At 38.4% G+C, this 21358-nt stretch overlaps 1 protein-coding gene across 1 annotated transcript in view; it reads right to left on the bottom strand.

The window, feature by feature from the left end:
• The window catches only part of PTPRM (protein tyrosine phosphatase, receptor type M), a 509160-nt gene that overhangs the window by 443306 nt on the left and 44496 nt on the right, over nucleotides 1–21358 (bottom strand). Inside the window, exon 3 of the mRNA XM_015406598.1 lies at nucleotides 12413–12681. Coding sequence (XP_015262084.1) covers nucleotides 12413–12681 — 269 coding nt within the window. The remainder of the gene's footprint in view (nucleotides 1–12412; nucleotides 12682–21358) is intronic.

Genomic DNA, 21358 nt, shown 5'->3' on the forward strand with positions numbered 1-21358 from the left:
CTGTTATAACCGACATTTTGCATCCATCTGATCATACATTCTTTAACTGTTTCAACCTGAATTTTCAACTGTGATCAGCCATTACAATTTAAACAAATTGGACAATATACAGCACTGGAAAACATCAAATGTGGTAAAATGTTCATTTTCAAAATTGCTATTCTGCCCATTAGTGATACTTGCAGCTTTTTCCATTTTTTAAAATCTTTATTAATATCTTGTAACACTTTATTATAATTATTTTTCATCAAGGAACTACATTTTGCTGTAATATTAATACCCAAATATTTGACTTTCTTTTCCAGTTGAAATCCAGTTAACTCTGCTATTTCAAGTCTCTGTTTCAATGTCATTTTTTTCATAATCATTTTCGTCTTCTGGTAATTTATTTTCATTCCCACCATTTCCCCATATTCATTAATTTTATTAATCAGTTGTTGTACCGAATCCATTGGGTCTTCTAAGATAAATACCAAATCACCAACAAAAATATTGTAATTTATATTTATTTCCTCTTATTGATGTCCGTTTAATACAGGAGTCTTCCCTAATACACTTTCTATTTTGTATATATAGCTTCAATAGCCCTTATAAATTTAGTCCTAAACTTTATTATTTTCATCTGTTGAATAATAAGTTGCCAGTTGACATTGCCAAATGCCTTTTCAGCGTCCAAAAATATCAAAGCCATCTGCTTCTCTGGATGAGCTTCATAATATTCTAATATGTTTAAAATTGTTCTCACATTATTCTTTAGCTGTCTTTTGGGTAAGAAACCTGCCTGGTTTTGATGTACAAAGTCTATTAGAACTTTTTTCAACCTTGCAGCCTTATACATTTTAGAAATATTTTTTCCTCCTCCACTTCCCCATTCTCACATTATTCTTTAGCTGTCTTTTAGGTAAGAAACCTACCTAGTCCTTGTGTATAAAGTCTATTAGAACTTTTTTCAACCTTGCAGCCAAGATAGTTGCAAATATTTTGTAATCACAATTCAGCAAGGAAATAGGTCTATAGTTTTTTTATTCCCTTAGGATCTGTGTTCTGTTTATGAATCAATTATATAGTGGCTTCAGTCCAAGATTCTGGTACTTCTGTATTTTCTATTAAAGAAGAAATTACATTTTTATATGGTAGCAATAATACATCTTCAAGTATTTTGTAGTATTCAGCTGGTAGTCCGTCTGGTCCAGGTGCTTCATTTATATTTTGTTTCTTGATAGCCTCTGTAATTTCCATAATTGTTATGGAATCATTCAACATTTTTCGGTTTTCTTCCAATATTATGGGTAAGTCCTGTTCACCTAAGTAATGTTTCTGAATTTCTTTGGAGATTTCCACTCTTTTATATAATTGCGTGTAACAATCTTGGATTATTTCCCTTAATCCATTCTTAGAAAATGGTTCTTTTCTCTCTTTATCATACAATGAGTGGATCATCCTTTTCTCTTTCTCTTTTCTTAATTTATAAGACAACCATCTTCTGGTTTATTGGCATTTTCAAAGTAATCCTGTTTAGCAAATTTAATAATTTTTGCCATTTCTTCTGATAAAATGCAGGAAAATGTGTTTAGTGTCAATGTGGCTACAATCTGAAGATTAAGACATCCACAGATGGGGGACCACACTTAGATTAGATATATAGTCTGCAATTCTGGCCACTTTATGGATCAATCCAAATTCTTTATCATTTATGAACAAATCAAATAGCATTGTTCTCAATATTGATCCCTGAAGAACTCCACTGCCTACTTCCCTCCACTGTGAGACATGTCCATTTATCTCTACTATATGCTTCCTGTCATTTAATCATTTTCTAATCCACAGGAGGATCTGTCCTCTTATCCATGAATCTCTCTAATCCCTTTTTTAAACCATCTCTACTAATGGTTATCCCCACATTCACTGGCAATGAATTCTATTTAATCACTTATTGAATAAAACAGTATTTCTTTTTGTCTATTCTGAATCTATTGTCCAACAGTTTCAACAATGTTGTCAATAGGAGAATCCAACTTGGATAGAATGCAAGAGAGCCATCTGTAAGTATTCAGCAAAATAATTATGGTAAGATAATGAGCAGTCCACCATATTTGGCATAAAACACTCCTAAAAACTACACTCTACATCCAGCCCTTGTCAAACTGGAATTTGAATGCAGATCTCTCAAATCCATGTGCAGACTTCAGAGGTTCTGACAAAGAGTAAATTAACTGATGGTGCACTTCTTTCATTTTGAAAAGAGCAACTCTGTTTCATTTTCATTAGGAACTTTTGTTTCTGAATACCAGTCTTTAAGATAATAAAAAGAAAGAAGCTTCCTACAAATGCTTGTTATTAACTGTGACTTATGTTAAAATAACATCCAAGTTTTTGTAAAGTTTCCACATTGTTAGTTGCCAGGTCTTTAAAATGTTCCCATTTTCAGTCTACGCTATCAGTGTTGCATTTCATAACAGCTGACATAACATCTTTGGAAAAAACGCATGAAGCGCATCACTCAGAATGAAATAACTTTCCTGCACAGCAAGTTGCAGGGAACATGGTAGTCTTAATTCCTTGGAAATTATTTTGCTGCTTTATCAGTCAGAAAACAACTGGTTAAAACCCCAGATTTCATTTGCTCATGAAAAGCCACTCTGGATGTCTGCCTCAGAGATGTTTTACATTAGACTACCCCTCGGATGCCTGCCAAACAGGAAATAGGGAAGCAGTTTAACATTGCACTGTCCCTGATCCTCCCTGCTTCAGTGAAGAGCAAAATTAGCTTTTCATTCCAGCCACTTCTCCTTCTCTATAAAGAACAAAGAAGGGGGGTTTGCTTGCCACCCTCAATGCTTACTGTTGAAAATGGTCTGGCAGAGATAACTTGTCAGCTTCACAGAACAAAGAGAATAAACATATTTGCTTTTAATACATGACCTCACTTAGTAAATTCCTGTCTTTCTTTTCGCTAAGCAATTACAGTTTCTGTAGTCCAAAGGTGAATTGTACCTCTAATTCACAAAACTTATTTTTGGGGGAAAGGGCAAGGAATTCAGCAATAATGGTATGGTTACTTAATGCAATTATGCAAAAAGAGCAAGAAAATAATCCCATCAAACAGTTCACTGCCATCCTGGATCATTTTTCCTGCATCTCCCTCTGCATAGCACTCCTACACTACATTTTTGCATGCATTCTGCTTTCAGATTTGTACTTCAGGCTCATAAAGAAGAATGTATGAGTTTAATGTCAACTTGAACACCCACATGAAAGTGATTTAAGGTGAACAAGATTGGAAATTGGGCTCACACAGTAATGAAGTTGTTTGTACTAAGTTATTTTTCAAGGCCCACAGTGCTAAAACCATTTATTCCACGAGGGCTTCTACTGCTCCATAGTAAATTGCTTATGGGTTGCCGCCAATGTTTTGCACCATTTCTGTTCTCAGAACCTTGGTAAGTATTTTTGGGAGATGATGGAATCTTATTGACATGGTTTGAGTCAAGTGTCTCACAGGGCCACATTATGACTTTCATGGGCCCTAGGCTCTTCTGCCTGCATGGGCTCCTCCCACCATAATAATATCAATATTAAAATTTTGATGATAGAACTTTAAATACTTCCAACATTTTATTTTTTTCTGTTTTAGGCAAAATTTAATACATTTTCGTGGGCCCTAAACATTTCATTTTTTTCTGATGTGAGAAAAAAATCAAAACATTTTCTTTGACCCTAAAAGTTCATTTTTCTTCTGATTTTAAAAGAAATTAAAACATTTTCATGGGCTCCTAGAAGTATCGTGGGCCCTAGGCACTGTGCTTACTGTGCCTAATGGATAAGTTGGCCCTGGTGTCTTGTTACTACTATGTACATATATCTAAGAAATATTTAGTGACTTAGATTCCATTTGCATTTAAAATATATTTGATACCTCGCAGTAACATGTACATAACACATGTGTATTTCATTGTACATAGAAGTATACAATGCCATACAGTTTAAACCAGAGTTGCCAATATAAAATGAAGTATGTATATCATAGCTTGAGAGCATGAAGCAATGTGTTTAAATTTGAAAGTGGGGTGAAGCTACCTCTTTAATCTTATCATTTACAGAAAATGTAAATTTACAGAAAAATTTATAATAGATTAGACATTTAAGAATTTTTCTATATTGCCCTTTTCATCAAACTGACAAAGATCATTCACACAATAAAACACCTTACATAATCAAAAAATACTACAACCCAGCAAATGCTTAAAAACCACAAATTTCACAGCCAGCAATAAAAAAACAGTCAGCATAAACTACAAATACTGATCAATTAAATAAAAGCAAGCTGAAATAGAAATGTCTTGATCTGGTGCTAAATCACATAAAATCAGGGTTATTTTTTTTAAAGAGGTACTAGAACTCCCAAGAGGGAAAGGAAGTTTAGGGAAAGGAAGTTTTTAATCTGTATACTGAAAACTCATGAACTTGTAAACATTTTTAAAAGAATTCTGTCAAAGAGGTTCTGGAACCTTGAGGGCCTTGAACTGAAATATCCTTCAGCTGAACTTTTGATTGCAGGGAATTGTAATGCTAGGATTGGGATGGATAACCATAGCCATGGGCTATGACCCAAATGATTCTCTTCCTAATTTCTTCCTTTCTATAAGACACTCCAAAGACCCTCAAGTTAATGCTGTGGGGGTCTTTTTGGATAATTTCTGCATTCCATCTAATAGACTAATTTTAAAGGGGTCCCTACCTCAAGATTTTCCTGGCTAATATACATCTGGTTATACTCAGGGTAGTAGTGCTACTGATTATGTCATTGTTTCCATTAACTTGAAAAGACATATTCTGGACTTCTATGTAGGACAGTGTGTTGATAGTGATCACTTTCCTCTAATCACTATGCTTTACGAATCCCTCTCTCATAATCTCCTCCCACTACTTTATGCGAGAACATAGTAGTTCTCTGAAGAATTAGATGGCCTCAAAGAGTGGATGAGAGTTTCAACCAGCTGATCAATACTAAAAGGTTAAGTGAGCTAAATCAGCAATTAACAAACGCTGAAAATCTCCCTGAGGCTCTTTGGTCCTATGGCATTCTTGCTACTAACATCAATTGTTCACTTTAACAGCAATCTGTAGCTTGCCATAATTTATCTAGAAATTACTGCTATATGGTTTGACGGTGAATGTCAAAGACTGAAATCTCAATTACGTGGTACATACTGTACTTATCGCAATAGCAAAGCAACTACTTTAAACTGAAAAAACAACTTCAAAATACAACTGCTCATAAGAAGAGATTGCTATGTAGCAAGAATTGGGATTTATTAATCAATGCTTCCATAGCCAAAAATAGAAAACCATTCCGGTCTGTAGATGCAGGTGCCTTCTTTGATAGAAGCCAATCTCCCCACTGCCCTGTATCAGTTCAGGTTTGGATAAATTATTTTTCAAATATATTCTATGATTCTTCAATTACTTCCCTTGGTCAACAAAAGACAACCCCTCCTGATTCACCTGAATGACATTCAGTTAGCCCTAATGACATTAAATGTTTAATTAATCAATTCAAAATTGAAAAGGCTCTGGGCCCTGATGGGCTACCTCCTGAATTATTCAAAAATCACCTATAATGGTGGGCCCCTCCCCTAGCAGTAAAGCCCGTTGTGAAAGCAATACAACGGGATCTAGAAAGAGGCTCTGGGGCAGTGCTCTGGCTTTGGGCAAACAGTGTCAATTTGCTGTGGTGACCTCAGCAGGGTATAATGACTCTCTTCACTCTAATAAATAAAACTGGGATCATGCCTGATACGTGGATTAATGCTATCATTGTACCAATTTTTTTAAAGGTGATCTGAAACTATTGCCCAATTAGCCCACTTTCAATCATGGGCAAACTCTATGCAAGGCATTTGCTGGATAAGCTTACTGTCTGGATGTCTGATCAAAATCTTTTGGGTCTAGAACAGTTTGGCTTCTACCCTGGTAAATGTACCTTGAATCATTGTGTTACCCCTTGCTCACTTGGTAGAGAAATACAATGGTGTGGATGGGAAATTTTTTCCCTCTGCTTTCCTTGATCTAAAGGGTGCCTTCAATTCTATATCGGGGAATCTTCTGTGAAATAAACTGAATATTATAAGAATGGCTAGACGTTTACTATTCCTAATCCACAAATTACATTCTTCCACTACCTGTCAAGTTTAATATAGTCCACTGCGTAATTTAACAAATAAAATTCCTTCTAATTGAGGAGTCAAACTAGGATGCATGTTGGCTCCTTATTTATTCAACTTATTTATTAATGACCTGGCTCCTACTCTGCAAGCAGTGGATGGACACTTTCCTAAACTTGGCCCTCACACTGTCTACTTGTTACTATAAACAGAAGATGCAGTAGAGCTATCTCACTCCCAGCAGAGTCTTAAGCACCTTCTTCTTGCATTTGTACCCTATTGTGAGGCCAATGTATTATCTGTTAATTTTGGGAAATCAAACATCATGGTGTTTTTGTGGTCTTGGAGATGTTTTAACTGGTGCGTTAAAGGTAACGACAAAGAACAAGTAAAACATTTTAAATATCTGGGAGTAAAATTTCAGTATAATAATAGTTGGACAGCACAGCAGAAGTAAGCAGTTAATTTGGCCATGTGCGGTATGTCTGCTGTTGCACATTTCTTTTAAGTGAAGAGTGGCCAGTATGTACCTGAAGCCATCCATGCTTTCAATGCTAAATCAGTATCCCAATTACTTTTGGGATTCCCATTTGGATTTGCACTTTCAACCAATGTGTTGAGCAAATTCAGGTGACATTTCTGTGCCATATTTTGGGGGTCCCAATTCCAAACTGTTATGTGGCCATGTGTTTAGCAACTGGGCAGAGCTTTTTAGAGACCAGAGCTTGGCGCCTAACCCTGAAATTTTGGCTATGACTTCATTATAGGGCAGCATCCCCTAGCTATGTGCTGTACATGCTGCATATTCCTCCCTAACTAAATGGTCATGTTCAATTTTCAATTCAATTTCAATTTCAATTTATTACAGGTCTATATGACCGAAGTATTGACCAAGAGGATACAAAAGGGGAATAAAATAAGTACATAAAATAGACATAACATGTGTCAAGGTACATGTTCAATTCTGAGGAAAATACAGTCCATTGGTATCCCTCTTGATAATCACTTTATGTTAGAAGAATCTCAAGCTTTTAGGTCATTGAAACACAGACTTTTGGATACTGAAAAACAAATTCCCTGGTCTTTAGCAAACAAGACATGCTCCCTGCTTGAGTTTGGTATCACATCTGATCATGAGCATCCTATTTTTCATACTTAACATCTCCTCAATTATGTTTTTATGCTTGCAAGATTTAATGCTCTCCCCACAGTGGTTCTGTTTGGAAAATTTGCAGATGTTCCCTATCGGGAAATACTTTGTCCACGTTGGGTCAAGAATCTGTATATCATGTTTTGCTCTATTGTGACTTCGATGTTAAACTGCTCTCTTCTGCACAACTTTCATGGATATCCCAATGAGAGGCTTGTTTTATACCTTCTGCCAGACCAGCACCCTTGTATTACTTGTTTAGTAGCAAGGTATCTCCTAATTGCTACGAGGATTTAGGAGCATAAAATAAAAACCGCTGATGGGGAACTTCTCCCTTTGTAATCCTAAAATCATACTTGTTTTCTTTTGTTTGTTATGTTTACAATTTATACCAATAAAGGTACTGAACTGAACAGAAGCAAACAGCTGGCTAGTGAAGATCTTTCAACTATGGAATGCTATAATATTTGTTGCCCACTCCAGCAAGCAAACATAATGCTGCATTCTAAACTAACTGAAATTTTCAGGCAGTCCTTAAGAGCTACATAAAATGCACTACAGTAACCAGACCAGAAAATGAAGACCTTGGATCACTGTGAACAGATCACTTTTCAAGCAAGGGTCACAACTGGTAACCAGCTGCTAAATCAGCTGAAGCTGGCTAAATATACCACATTAGAAATCTGAACATCCATTTTTCAAGATTTAATAGTATCCCAAAGAGTGAAACTGCCCCTTCAAGACAAATAAAATCCCATCCAGACTAGGTTATCTCCTAATTACATGATCAGCAGTAACATCCACCAACAATATTTCAGTCTTACTTAAATAAGGTTCAATTTATTGGACCTCACCTGCCCTTTATTGCATCCTGGTAATAGTTCTATTGCTCTGCCAGAGTCAGATGTAAAGGAGAGACAAATCTCTCTGTTATTTGCATATTAGTGACACTGTATTTGATAACTCTAGAATACCTCCCCCAGCAGTCTGACATATCTACTAAAGAACATGGAAGAACCTTGGTATAACTGTCATACAGATTAATGAAACTCTTCCAGTCTCACACTCTAGAAGCACAAAGCCAGGTAAGAATAGAGCCACCAGGTAGGAATAGAACCACCAGAATACAGTGCCCCCATTCCCCATCCCAGTCAAGTGGACAAGAAAGCCTTAAAGCTGCTGAAAGTTCCAGCAGAACTAACAGCATTACACTCCTCTCTGTCCTATTCCTAGTAAAAGTAATCTATCAAGGCAACCAAGGTGGTTTCTCTTCCAAAACCAGGTCTGTAACCCAACAGAAACAGGTCTAGATAATCATCCAAAAATTGCTTCAAGTTGGCTGGCCACCACAAGCTGGATTGCCTTATCTAAAAAGGGGATAATAGCAAACAGCTAAAACAATCTAAATCCTCAGTCTAAACATGGTGTTTTCAACAGTAGACGACGCATCATCTTCTTAAGATACCACTTCCTCTTTCAAGGAAACACTGCCTATTTCCAAATTCAAGTTCAATGCTTCGGAAAAACATTTTCCCCCTTACTTCCTCACAGCATTGTGGTGCATTCATGCCCCTCTGGGGTTCTGCAGCTTTTCTTCTTTCTTTTCTTGTTTTCTTTCCTTCTTCCTCTAACCTGCTTTGCTCCAAAGTTTTGGGAAAGATCACAGTAAAACCTGAATGGTTGCTGTGCGAGTGGGAAAATTCAATTTCCCAGCTTGTATGGTAGCTATTTTCCCTGAACCTGTCCTTGCAGTAGCCATTTCCTCTCCCATCCTCCATTGTTTCCAGTGGTGGGAAAAAGCAAGGCAGGCATACAACAAACCCAGCAGATTCTCCCAGAGAATCTCTGCAGTAGAAAGTGAGTGTGGAGAGGTGTCATGTTTGCAAGGCCAGCAGCACAACCAGTGCAATGTGCCCGGCAGAACCAGTGCCATAACCCAACAGGACTAAGGTCAAATCTAAGAATCTCCATTGTTTCGAGTGGTGGGGGGGAAAGGAAGGCAGGCATACAACAAGCCAAGCAGATTCTCTCACAGAGTCTCTGCAATAGAAAGTGAGGTGTGGGCAGGGGGCATGTTTGCAAGGCCAGCGGCAGAACCAGTGCAATGTACCCAGAAGAACCAGTGCCACTCTGGTAGTGCTAAAACCCTACAGATTTGACCTTAGTCAAACAATGGGGGATGGGGGCACCTTTTTTGGGTGCCCATATAATTGGATCCCCTGGTCCAATCTATTTGAAACTTGGGGGTTCTTTTGGGGAGAGGTTCTAGCAGCTACACTGCAAATTTGGTGCCTCTATCTCAAACCCCCTCCTCCCAGCCCACTGAATATAGTCTAGGAGATTTGCCATTGACTATAATAGCCTCATAGGGTATAAAGAAACAGGAAAAAATTGGGATTCCTGAATTTTACCTGAATTCCAATTCAATACTGATATTGGAATTCAGGTTTTCAAGGCAATACTGAATTTAAAGGGCCCAAAATCACTGAATCCAAAAAATACTGTTTTTTTCCCTTGCACACCCCTAGTCAAGAACAGCAAGGGTCAAACAAGGATATAGTAGGCAGTAAATCTCTAAGCAGCATGGTGACATTTTGGGCTGTAATAACTGAACGATGTCTAACAAAACTTGATCAATCTGTACTCTAAAAGTCTCCTGAGACTGAATTGTCATATATAGAGTCCAGGTTTGCACAGACGTGAGCAATTTCATCCATGAAATGCTTTCTAAAATCGTCACATTCCGTAACTGCCATTCAGTTGTGACATTCAACTACAAAATAATTTCATGTTGCCCATCATTAGCCCACAAAGAGTATAAAACTACCATCGAAAACAAACAAGAATGAGCACACACCAGCCTCCTTTTTATAGCCTGGATTTTCAGATTATAGAAGACGGGTTTCTTTATGCATTTACTTCCCACTAGGCCATTCTTGCATCATGTAAACGAGAGAGGAATGATTAAAGAAGGGAATGGTTGTAGTTTATTTCAGAGGTATTCCAAGCTTGCCTGCATGCGTGTATATGTAGGTAGGAATGCAAAATATTGAACAGACCAAACTCAGCAGAAGTTCTGCAAAACCCGTGAAAGAATGGAAGTTTATTTTTAAAAATGAATGTGCTTTCATATCATCAAATAATCCTCTGAAATGAGAACAACTATTTTGCACTGAGAGCAGCATGAGCTGGCAAATATCTACTCTAAAGATGTAGGGCTTCCTCCTCCAGTCACATCCATGTTAGTCACTTATGAAAAGCCTAGTTTAGTAGGGTTGCCAGCCTCCAGGTGGGGCCAGGGGATCTCCTGCTTTTACAACCGATCTCCCACTGACAGAGATCAGCTCCCCTGGAGAAAATGGCTGCATTGAAGGGTGGACTCTATGGCATTGTACCATGCTGAGCCCTCCCCAAACCTCGCACTCTCCCGCTCCACCCCCAAAGTCTCCAGGTATTTTCCAACCCAGACCTGGCAACCCTATGGTTTAGTGATACAGCTCTAACTGACAGGCAGGCTTCAAGTAAAAACAAGGATTGGTTTTCCAAAGAACACTATCCCAAGAGTTACCCTCATTGACTTGACTACAGTAGGATTCTGAGTAAACATCTAACTATCTAGACAACTTGAAAACAGATTTAAATGAACAGAAATTAATTTACAAATAGTTTTTACTCATGTAGTTTAACATGACATTGTTTCTTACAGGGCATGGCCTAGACGCAGAAACAATTATTTGCTGCAAGAATTCTCCTGAAAGCACAGAATAGCTTTGCTCAAAAGGGCATGCTTATTGAGAAGCATTTCTGTAGAAAATGTAAATTTAGAAACATAAAATAACAAAATGTCTGCAGAAGTATGACTTATTATGCACTTAACAGGCTGACTTCTATTCAGTGAGCAATAGTGGGAGTTATTTGCCTATATTTTCACAACAGGAAAAAATCTTTTTTCTAAGTATTTTTTAATATAAAAACACTTCTTTGGATCTCACAATAATGCAACACATTTTCTATACTGAACAATGTCCTGTGAATGTCTAGTTTATGCAACTGAGTAATACACTAACCTGGCAAGAACCTAATCAATATAATAGTAATAAAAGAAAGACTCAATAAAGCATCGTGAAATTAATTCTGTAATGACCAATAGTACCTTTCAGGGGTGAAAAGACCATTTTCACTGAGCAGAGGCTTACAGTGATCAAGGATTCCACGCCTTGTACTAACAGGACCTGTATCATCTGCATAATCAGGTATCTTGTAACTGAGTGTCCCAGGAAATCAAGCATAGATCCAGGATGAGCAGGCTGTTCAGGAGTCAAGTTACTGCAGCTGGAGCCAACACTAAGCATAGCAAAGGCTGAAGGTGAAATGAGGCCTTAAATACACTTTCAGGGAGGTGGAGATACAGCCCCCTCATCCTCAGGTTGCTAGTAGTTAAAGATGCCATGCCTAACTACAGCAGTGTGTACTACAATCAGACTGATGTAGTTCAGGACTTTTGAGAGGCCTGAGGGGTCAATAGATAAGAAACAGCTGGTTCAGTAGCAGGCTCTAGGATGCAGGTCCAAGTCTGAACCAGAAGGAAGGGCTGTATCCCAGAGTGAGCAGGCTGACTCAGAGTCTAGGGGCTCTACTTGCACATCATCAAAGGAAGCTCCTGGAGGTGTTTTAACTGCCTCCTTCTGCAGCACTGTTACCTGTCCTCCTCTGAGTCTTTGGATTCTTGGCCCCATGAGAAGGAGTCCATACTCTGGTCTATGACAGTGTCCACACTAGGCAGGAAGCAACCACATGCAAGCGTAATACTGATCCAGATGCCCTCTTTACCTGTGTAATGCCTTCAAGTAAGGTGTGCACCATTGAGAGGTGTCTCGGTCTAGGTGGCATTTTCCTATAAACCACACTTTGCAATAATATATGTGGGTACTTTCCCTTCTTTCTGACTTTTTGGATTGTCAAAATTCTGCTTCCTGGGAAAGCAGATCTTCCCCTTCACAGACAGACTGTAGCATTCAATGCAGGTACTGCTAAAGACAAAATATTAGTTTTAGCCTGTTTCCAATTAGTAAAGACTAAGAAAATAAACAAGTGATACCTGATAGAAGTTTGGCCAGAAGGTGCTAATTGCCAGTTCCACCTTGATCCAGGTTCCTGTAGGAGCTCCAGATGTATTCCATACTGGGCTGCCAAGGGGACCATTATTAACTTTCACATAAACATTTAATACACCAGGACTGGACCCAGTCTTGCTGGAAACGTAAAAATTGAAATCGATGCAATGAGTGTCATTTTCTTTAAGTTTTGGTAGGAGAAGATGAGCTCTTTGTCCAAACCTTCCAGAGGTATTCACCAGCATAAAAGATCCTGTAGGAAACAAACAAAAATAGTTTCAGTCAGTGGTTTAACTATCTCTTGTCTCCCAACAAATCTTTCTTTTTTGGGGGGGAAACCTTTAAAAGTTAGAGGATCTCCACAATCTTATACACATTTCTCTGCTGAATGTAGACTACAAAATGTTTGCCACAATAAGGGCAGAAAGATTAAGAAAATGCATACTAAATTTAATACACTCCAATTAAATTTGTTTTGTACCAAAGAGATACGTGAAAGATAATATACGATTCATAATAGATGCAATCAAATTGTGAATAAGAAGAGAAAGAAAGTAATTTTTCTATTTCTAGATGTAGAGAAAGCGTTTGAAAATTTAACATTGCCTTTCTTACTGAATGTTCTACAAAATATGGACTGCAGTCCCGCATTCCGGAACTGGATGCATGGAATATACTTGAACCAACAAGCAAAGTTTTTAATTAACGAAAAACTAACAGAAGCAATTTCAATTGAAAAAGAAATAGGTCAGGGATGTCCTTTATCGCCTTTGTTTTAATAGAGATTTTTGCTATAAAGATCAGCTAAAATGACAGAATTAAGGGAATGAAAGTGGATGATGTAGAGTTCAAATTAAGCTATACAGACAATGTGGTTCTAACACTCTTAAATCCCCATAAATCATTGCAACATGTAATCGAACATATCAAGGAATTTGGATCCTTATCAAGCTATAAAATTAACAGAAAAAAGAAAAAAATGGTAACAAAATTTTAACACAAGAAGAAATTATAAAGAGCACAGAATGCTCAGCAGCCACTAATCCTATTAAATACTTGGGAATGAACGTGACTGGGCAAAACTGTAATCTTTTAAAAAATAACTACCAGAAAACTTGGAAATTGATACAAGCAGATTTATCAAGATGGAAAAATACAAATTTTTGCGGTTAGGAAGAATCTCTGCAATCAAAATGAATGTGCTGCCAAAACTAAACTTTCTATTCAAAATGTTACCCATATACATAGAAGAAAGAATACTGAAAGAGTGCCAAAGACAGATAAACCAATTTATATGAAATGGCAAAAAAACAAGAATAAGCATCAAAATATTACAAGATGACAGAAAGACAGGAGGATTAGCAGACCCAATATAAAATTATATTACCCAGTGACAGATCTTATCTGGATTGTGGACTGGATTAAAACCCCAAGAAAAATAATAGTAAAATTAGAATCAGCAGACCTTGATGATGGCTTACACAATGACTTATGGATTAAGAAATCGGCTAAAAAGATCATAACAGAAGAAAGAAGTCACATAATTGGACTTTTGCAAATATGGTTTACACATAGGAATTTACTGAGTCTCTCAAACTCTCTAATGCCCCCAATAGAAGTTTACCATGATAAGAACATGAACATTAAAAATGATTTGTTAACATATGCCATGATGATAAATAGGGGGAAATCAAGTCTTGGCAAGATATCAAAGATGAAGGCGTAAATATTCAAAGGATGCTACATTATCAAAGCTAAAAAAGATCATGAGCATTGAAGGTGGAGTGCTGGACCTTTAGTGGAGTGTGCGATTAACTGACATCCAAAACCAGGATTCTTAGTGCATCAAAATCAGAGAGCTGGGGGATTAGGGGTTAATGCCTCACTGTAAAGCACAGTTTGACAGGCTGCTGCCTGCATGCGCCCCCTTCTCTTTGATTGGTCAGTGCCAGCTGAGGAGTCAGTCTTGTCAGAGGGAGCCAGTCATTGTTTGGACTTTGACTTGGCAATAGCCAGTCAGGAAGAGTGTGTGTGTCAGTCTGAGAGAAACAGACACGTCACTTGAGAAGTGAAGGGACACAACTCCTTGCCCTTACTGCGTACCAACATATTTGAGGAAAAGTTCAGAAAACATAACTTTAAGTCTAAGTGTCAGCTCTTACTGAATTATGTTTATTCACAGTCTGCAGAACTGGGGTTTAGGTTTGACAGAAGAGAGTGGATAGTAAGTTGAGAACTGCCAGTCTAGCCAAACAGGAAAGGATTATTGATCCTAGAAAGAGAAGGATATTTCTTACCCAGTTATTCAGAGGGTTCAAATCAGAAGGGACCCTGGTTTGTGTGAAAAGGGAAATGGTCTTAGACTCCTCAAGAGTAAAAAGGGAAAGTTATAATCCCACAAGGGAAGTATTTAAATACAGGAAGAAAGCACTAACTACAAGGCAACTAAGATAGTGTTATGAAACTTTATTAAAGCATATTGTTGCTGAAAGAAATCTCCAAAACAAACAAACCTCTCACAGTTAAGAACTGAGTCTCTAAGTATATAAGCTTCGACTATATTCTGTTGCCTGTTCAAAATATTATAATTTGTATAAACAACCAAATTTACCTCAACTTCTCTTCCCCTGCCCTATTCCTAACTCAACTGTGCCTGTTCAATAAAAATCAACCTTTCTGTTTCAACTTTACTTTGTGTCAGGTGCCATTTCCAAAGAGATTTATAAGAGGGCTCCTGCTGAGTTACAATAAATCTCTGGCCAGGGCAAAAGCCAAATAACTTCTCTATCACAGGGTAGGACACGTAGAAAGTTATAATTCTATAATTCAAATATGCTACTAAGAGGCTGCTCAGTAAGAGTGGGGAACTGTATTTTGGTGGTGAAATCTTCCTCACAGAGAAGAAGTAGGGGTCCGTCATAGAGTGCAATTCCCTAAGATGTTACAGCAACACTGCCTCCAAGTAGCACAAAGAGAGTCCAGTGGCGCCTTTAAGACCAACAAAGTTTTTTTTCAAGGTATGAGCTTTTGTGTATTCATCAAGGTATTCATACCTTGAATAACACTTTGTTGGTCTTAAAGGTGCCATTGGACTGTAACTTTCTCCTGTTGCTTCAGACCAACACAGCTACCCACCTGGATCCAAGTGTCACAGTTAAACTCTTGCAACAGCCAACACTAAATAAATTCTTTAAAAGACTGTTTGATTCTGATGACTAAAATGAAAACATGCACCTGTTCCATTCTAATGACCTTCTTGACAATTTACTCATATTTAAATGGGGGGATCTTATTTTCTTTTAAATAACAAGCATCTTTTTAAAACCATTTGCAGTAACTACAATCCAGTGTTGAAAAAAATTAGAATGTGAATAACTAGAAGCCATCAGCTTTCAAAGGCTTGAATTAATGAGTAAATAGTATGTGACCTGGAACTCATGGACAATAGTCAAGAGGACCAAGACAAGATATGCACTGTCAACTCATCTTGAAAAAGACCTTTGAGACTTACTCATTTAAAGAGAAAAGACAAGCATCAAGGAACTTCAGAGTAAACATAAGAAATCCTTTGGGCTCCATTTAAGAAAGTGATGTGATATGCTTTTATAAGAAAAGTGAATCTTTAATGAGAACTAAATTAAGTTACAGTATGTCATTTAGATGAACTGTTCTAGCTACTGAGTTAGAAATATACAGAAAGTTCTTGCTATTCCATGAGACAAACAGTTACTAGGAATATACAAACATGTTAATTTTTAGTTACTTGGAGTTCATTGTATAGTTGGAAAAATAACTGTCTTCCTGCTTAATTTCTTTGGCAAAGTTACCAATTCTGCTGCTTATTCTTATTGTTCAAGCCTCTGAGTTAATTTATCTTGTTCTTACAAGACCACATCCTTCCCTGCCCCATACAAACCCATACTATCAGGGAATTAATGCTTGCTTTAATAAGACCCCATTCCGCTTAAAGTGGTAATGTGTTTGAAGAGTGGTGCAAGTAAAACCAAAGGTGGAAAAATAAATCCACCGAAACTAAATGTAATCTGTAACTGTTTGGTGAACCTAACAGCCAGATCTGAGAAAAAATAACTCTTCTGATATCATGGGAAAACTACACTGTGACTAAAATTCATCCTGGTCCTTAACCTGGAATAAAATATTTTATTTTTGTAAAATAATAATTGTAAAATAAAAATCTCAAAATCTCTATGCACAGGGAAACCTGGTTATTTTAAATAAAAGACTCTACAAGTCAGCATAAATAAGAAAACAAAGAGCTACCGAGGAGCCTAACATTCCTTGTACAACTTTTCAGCTCAAAACAGAGAAGTTGGGAGACATGAAAGTGGTGATGTGAGTTCCCACTCTAGCCAAGTGCCCTACCTGACCTGCAAGGGGCATGCCTAGATACCAGGTGGATTGTGGAGAAGTGCTTAACCTGACCTTGATGGGACCTCCCATGGGGAGAGAGGCAACCATGACTGGCAAGTGTTTCAGAGGTAGAACAGCCAAAATGCACTTGGCCCAATGAGGCAGCAATACAGAGACACTCAAGTGGTCTATGGTGGTGATGACATGACCACCCCTGGGATTCTCCTGATTAGAGGGGCCATCAATGGCTTGGGGAGGAACAGACTTTAATGCGGGCAGGGGCTAGGTTTGGGGAAGGGAGTGCGAAAAGGCAGTGTGGGAAGTGCAAGCTGGTGGGGCAGAGATGGGACAGCCATAAAGCAGGCAAAGTAGTTGCCTAGGGGCTGCTCTGAGCAGGAAACACTCATGGAGCTAAGGACATAAACACAGGAGAAAGCTGAAAAGGGCAGTCAGAGAAGCTCAGGGTGGCAAGGTGATAATGTTTGCAGGGAGGTAACTGTGCCCATGAATGTTGTACCTCATGGCTCAATAAACAGATTGTAGGTGAGATAACCAGTTCCTATGACCTTCTTGCTAGATGGAGGGCCAGTATGATGTGCCCTTGTCCCCCCGGGAAATGGATAACTCGCAAAACCATTTGCTGCTACCTGTTTCTGTGGTTCTTGTAGCAGTGGCAGTTGTGCTGCTGGTGTGCCATGGTGGGGTTCCCCCCCCCCTTTTACCAACAAGGTGCCAAAGAGGGCAGGAAGTATTGCTTCCTACTATCACTTGAATCTAGATTCAGACATCTTTATGTAGCCAAGCCTCACTGTATACCTGATGCTGCCAGAAAGGCACTTCAAAGCCTTTGTTTCTTATATTAACATTTTATAGTTAAAATAACAGTAAAAGTGGCACAACAGCAGCAGGAAATGTGCTCACTAAAGCTAGTGAATGGGGGGAAAGTAATGGTCATGGTCTGCAGTCCCTTCCAAAATTCCAAAATGCCTCCCCCAGTTCCACACCCCAAAAATAAAGTGACATTTTTTTTTGGGGGGGGGTGTCTTTTTGGCTCAGCACTACAACCCAGAACACAATTGTTGGAGAATTATCATTGTTAACACAGAACGTAATGAGTAAAGCAGCAATAAGAACCGGACCTGCCTCTGTGGCAAATATATGATTCCTTTCTAAATACATGACACCATAACATATGTCTGTAGTTCACAGCTGTCTAACCAGAGCAGCTTTTTAATTTCTCCTCCTGCCATTTTTGCAGAACTTTGGAATGTCTGCTGTGATTTCTCTTCAGTTGCCTCTGCTGTATGGTATCCATTCAGAAAAAAATCACCTCCAATATCTGGTACCATCCTATCATTCTATCAGCCCGTCATTCATAGATCTCTAATTTAAAAAAGGGTTTTAATATTTCTGGATAGTACAAGCTCCATCTCTTGGGAAAACACCTTCCATAGCCTGAAGGTCACAACTGCAGAGACTCTGCTTGTCATGTTCTGATACTGTGATCCTGTGTGCACATTTTTCTTCCACTCTTCAGTGGCATACACAAGGCAACTTAAAAAATTAAAAATCAACAAAGGACCAAAAGAATTTCAAATGACTAAAATCCACCAGAACACCTAGAAATTGTAGTAATAATAATAAATCACCCCCACCTGCTGTTACAGCTGAAAGATCTGGCAGCAATAAAAAGCCTGGTATTTTTTTTAAAGTATGGAATTCTAAATTTAGAGTGTTGCAGCTGTGAAAGCCTATTTCCATGTGCCTACCAACCTCACCTTGTCTAAGTCCAGCATGAGGAGAAGACCAATGCCAGATCATCTCAAGATAGGAATAGCTCATATTGGTACAGGAAGCCCCTTCGATACCCCAGTCCAAGGTCATTTAGGACTTGACATATGAATGACTCTGAACTGGAAAGAAACTTCGGAATAATGTAATTGCTGAAAATGCAGGAAATGTGGTTTCTGCAGTAAGACATAGTTATCATCCTGGCTGCTTCATCTTTTAACAGCCAAAGCCTCTGAGACTGTTCTAGGACAGCTCCACATACAACTCTAGATTGCAATAATCCACTTCTGCTATTTCCAAGGCAAAAGAGACAGCGATCAGATTAGCTTTCTGCAGGAAAGGCTGCCAAACAAGTCCAAACTGGAAAAAGGCATCTGTCCAAGTTCCACACTGCTCAAAGGCCAAGCAACTGCACAAATATTCCACAGTGCCGCTTCCTATGACCTACCCTTCCACCCAATCAAACCCAATGAAGAAAGGTACCATCCAGGCATAATTTGGCCAAGAAATTCAAATGGATGCCCTAACCCATGGTATCAAAGTCTACTGAGAAGTTCAGAAGAAACAAATCAGACAAATTCCCTCATTTAGGAGACTGGCTTAGATCATACATTGGCGTGCTCAAGGCAATTTCCATACCATGTCCAGATAGCCATTCTCATCCAGGAATATTTGGGGTTGCCTTGCCACCATTTTTTCCATGTATCAAACATGAAATTGTGTGAAATTGGATTTGTTTTAATAAGTTTTATTCAGTAAGGAGTTGCTTAATGTCAACAGGAGCAGACTTCCTACAAAAAAGGTACTTATAATACACAATAACCATTGAGATAATCCCCCTCTGCCCAATTATACTATGTATGAAGGACATAGGTTCAGAGAAGAGATGGCAGGCCTAGTTTCTTCATGCATCTTGTCCACAACCTCAGGTTGCAACAAATGAAAAATAACCATGTTCCCATGATGAAGATAAGAGGGTTTCAGTGGAAACAACAGTTTCTGTTCTCACCATTTTTTTAGTCTGAGAAAGTCATTAAGATATCAGTAATAGAAATCAGAAAGGCAACAGATTAGTGAAGGAGAATAAGGACTGAGAAGACTTTAAAACTGGACAGAGGAAGGTAACTGTTAAAAAAAGTATCACTAGATAGCAAAGATCAAATTGAAAGAGTATTTCCAATAAGGTGATGGTTCACCTTATAATTTGCTAACAACACAGGCATAATGTTCCAAAATTGTATGCACATTAAATTTGTTCCAATAAAAACACAGTCTGTTGGAAATTTAAAGACAACTGTATAGTTGTGTGAGCTTTCATAGCCAATGACCTATTTCATCAGATGCAGTAATGTTGTAGCATGATGCAATGTGGAAGAATATGCAATAAACCATAACATTATTGCTTTTCATCTTATGTTCTCAACTGCATTAATAGTAAAGATGGACATGAATCGACTGATGACCGAACTGACCGAACATGTTCACGAACTGAAGAACCACCAAGAACTTCTATGAATTTTGATGTAGTTCATGACAGTTCGTAAAGAGCAAAAAGCAGGGGCTCACCCCTGCTTTCTGCTCTTCATGAAAAACAGATCAGCTGTTTGATTTAAATGGCTCAGAGCCATTTAAACCACTGCTTTCTGCTCCCTATGAAAAGCCGTGGGGAACAGAAGGCAAGGATTTAAACTTTAAATGGCTCACAAACTGATATGAACCAGTTCAGTTCATGAACCAGTGTATCGGTTTGTGATTCACTTCAAATCATGAACCACACTGCAAAAATATGGTTCATGCCCATCCCTAGTTAATACCTGTATTCAAGTTACTCTGGAGATCAATCCTAAATAGGTCATCACAAGTGATTCAACTGCGCCTACTCAAAGAAAAAGTGTTCTTAGTTTGCAGCCTTTATATCTCAACAGACGGAATCAGACACTTAGTAAGTACAAATCAGTACCGTGGCATCTGCAATATGTCTATGTCTATCGTATGTAAAATGAATTTATGTAATGTAACCTAGCTATTCAAAATAAAATATTTGGGACACATTTAGAATTCTCCTTTTTTGTGTGTGCTAAAGTAGGTTAATGCATGTTTGATGTGATGAAAAACACATTTAAAACAGCAAATAGGAACACAACAAAATTGAGTGCAACATTACTGCGGTGTTAAATAAATGATGATCATAATATTGAAAGCACAAATCGTAGGAAAAGACTAAAGTTAGAAAAAAGACACCAAGAAATACACACATAGCTTTTATGTTATAACTTAACAATTAGAACTAGTTATAACATGGTTTTGTAACACAAAGGTGGGACACTGACGCATTTCCTGTTGAATTTTCTCAATATACTGTTTTAGTAACGCCAGGTGGAAAGTACTAGTATAAATCTTGTAAGATATGGATTTACCCTTAACCTGTATGCACGTACAGACACACACACAAAGCAGACAGGGCAGCAAAGCACAATCATAATAGGTTAAATGATGGTGCACAGCTTGGTGTAGGCTTACCAAGTGGTGGCGGGGGATCTGCATGTCTTCACAGGATCCCTGCCGCGGGGACGGCGATACGCGTTGCACCGCTGTCACCAGGATGTGACGCAACACGTCGCTCTGGCAACGGGGCTGTTTGGAGTCCCGTTGCCAGAGCGACGCATAGCGTCACATCCTGGCAATGGCGGGTGCAACGCGTGTCGCCGTCCCCACGGCAGGGATCCTGTGAAGACATGTGGATCCCCCGCCGCCACTTGGTAAGCCTA

The sequence above is a fragment of the Gekko japonicus genome, unplaced genomic scaffold (genome assembly GCF_001447785.1).
Source record: "Gekko japonicus isolate JY-2015 unplaced genomic scaffold, Gekko_japonicus_V1.1 scaffold138, whole genome shotgun sequence".
In the NCBI taxonomy this organism is placed as follows: Eukaryota; Metazoa; Chordata; class Lepidosauria; order Squamata; family Gekkonidae; genus Gekko; species Gekko japonicus.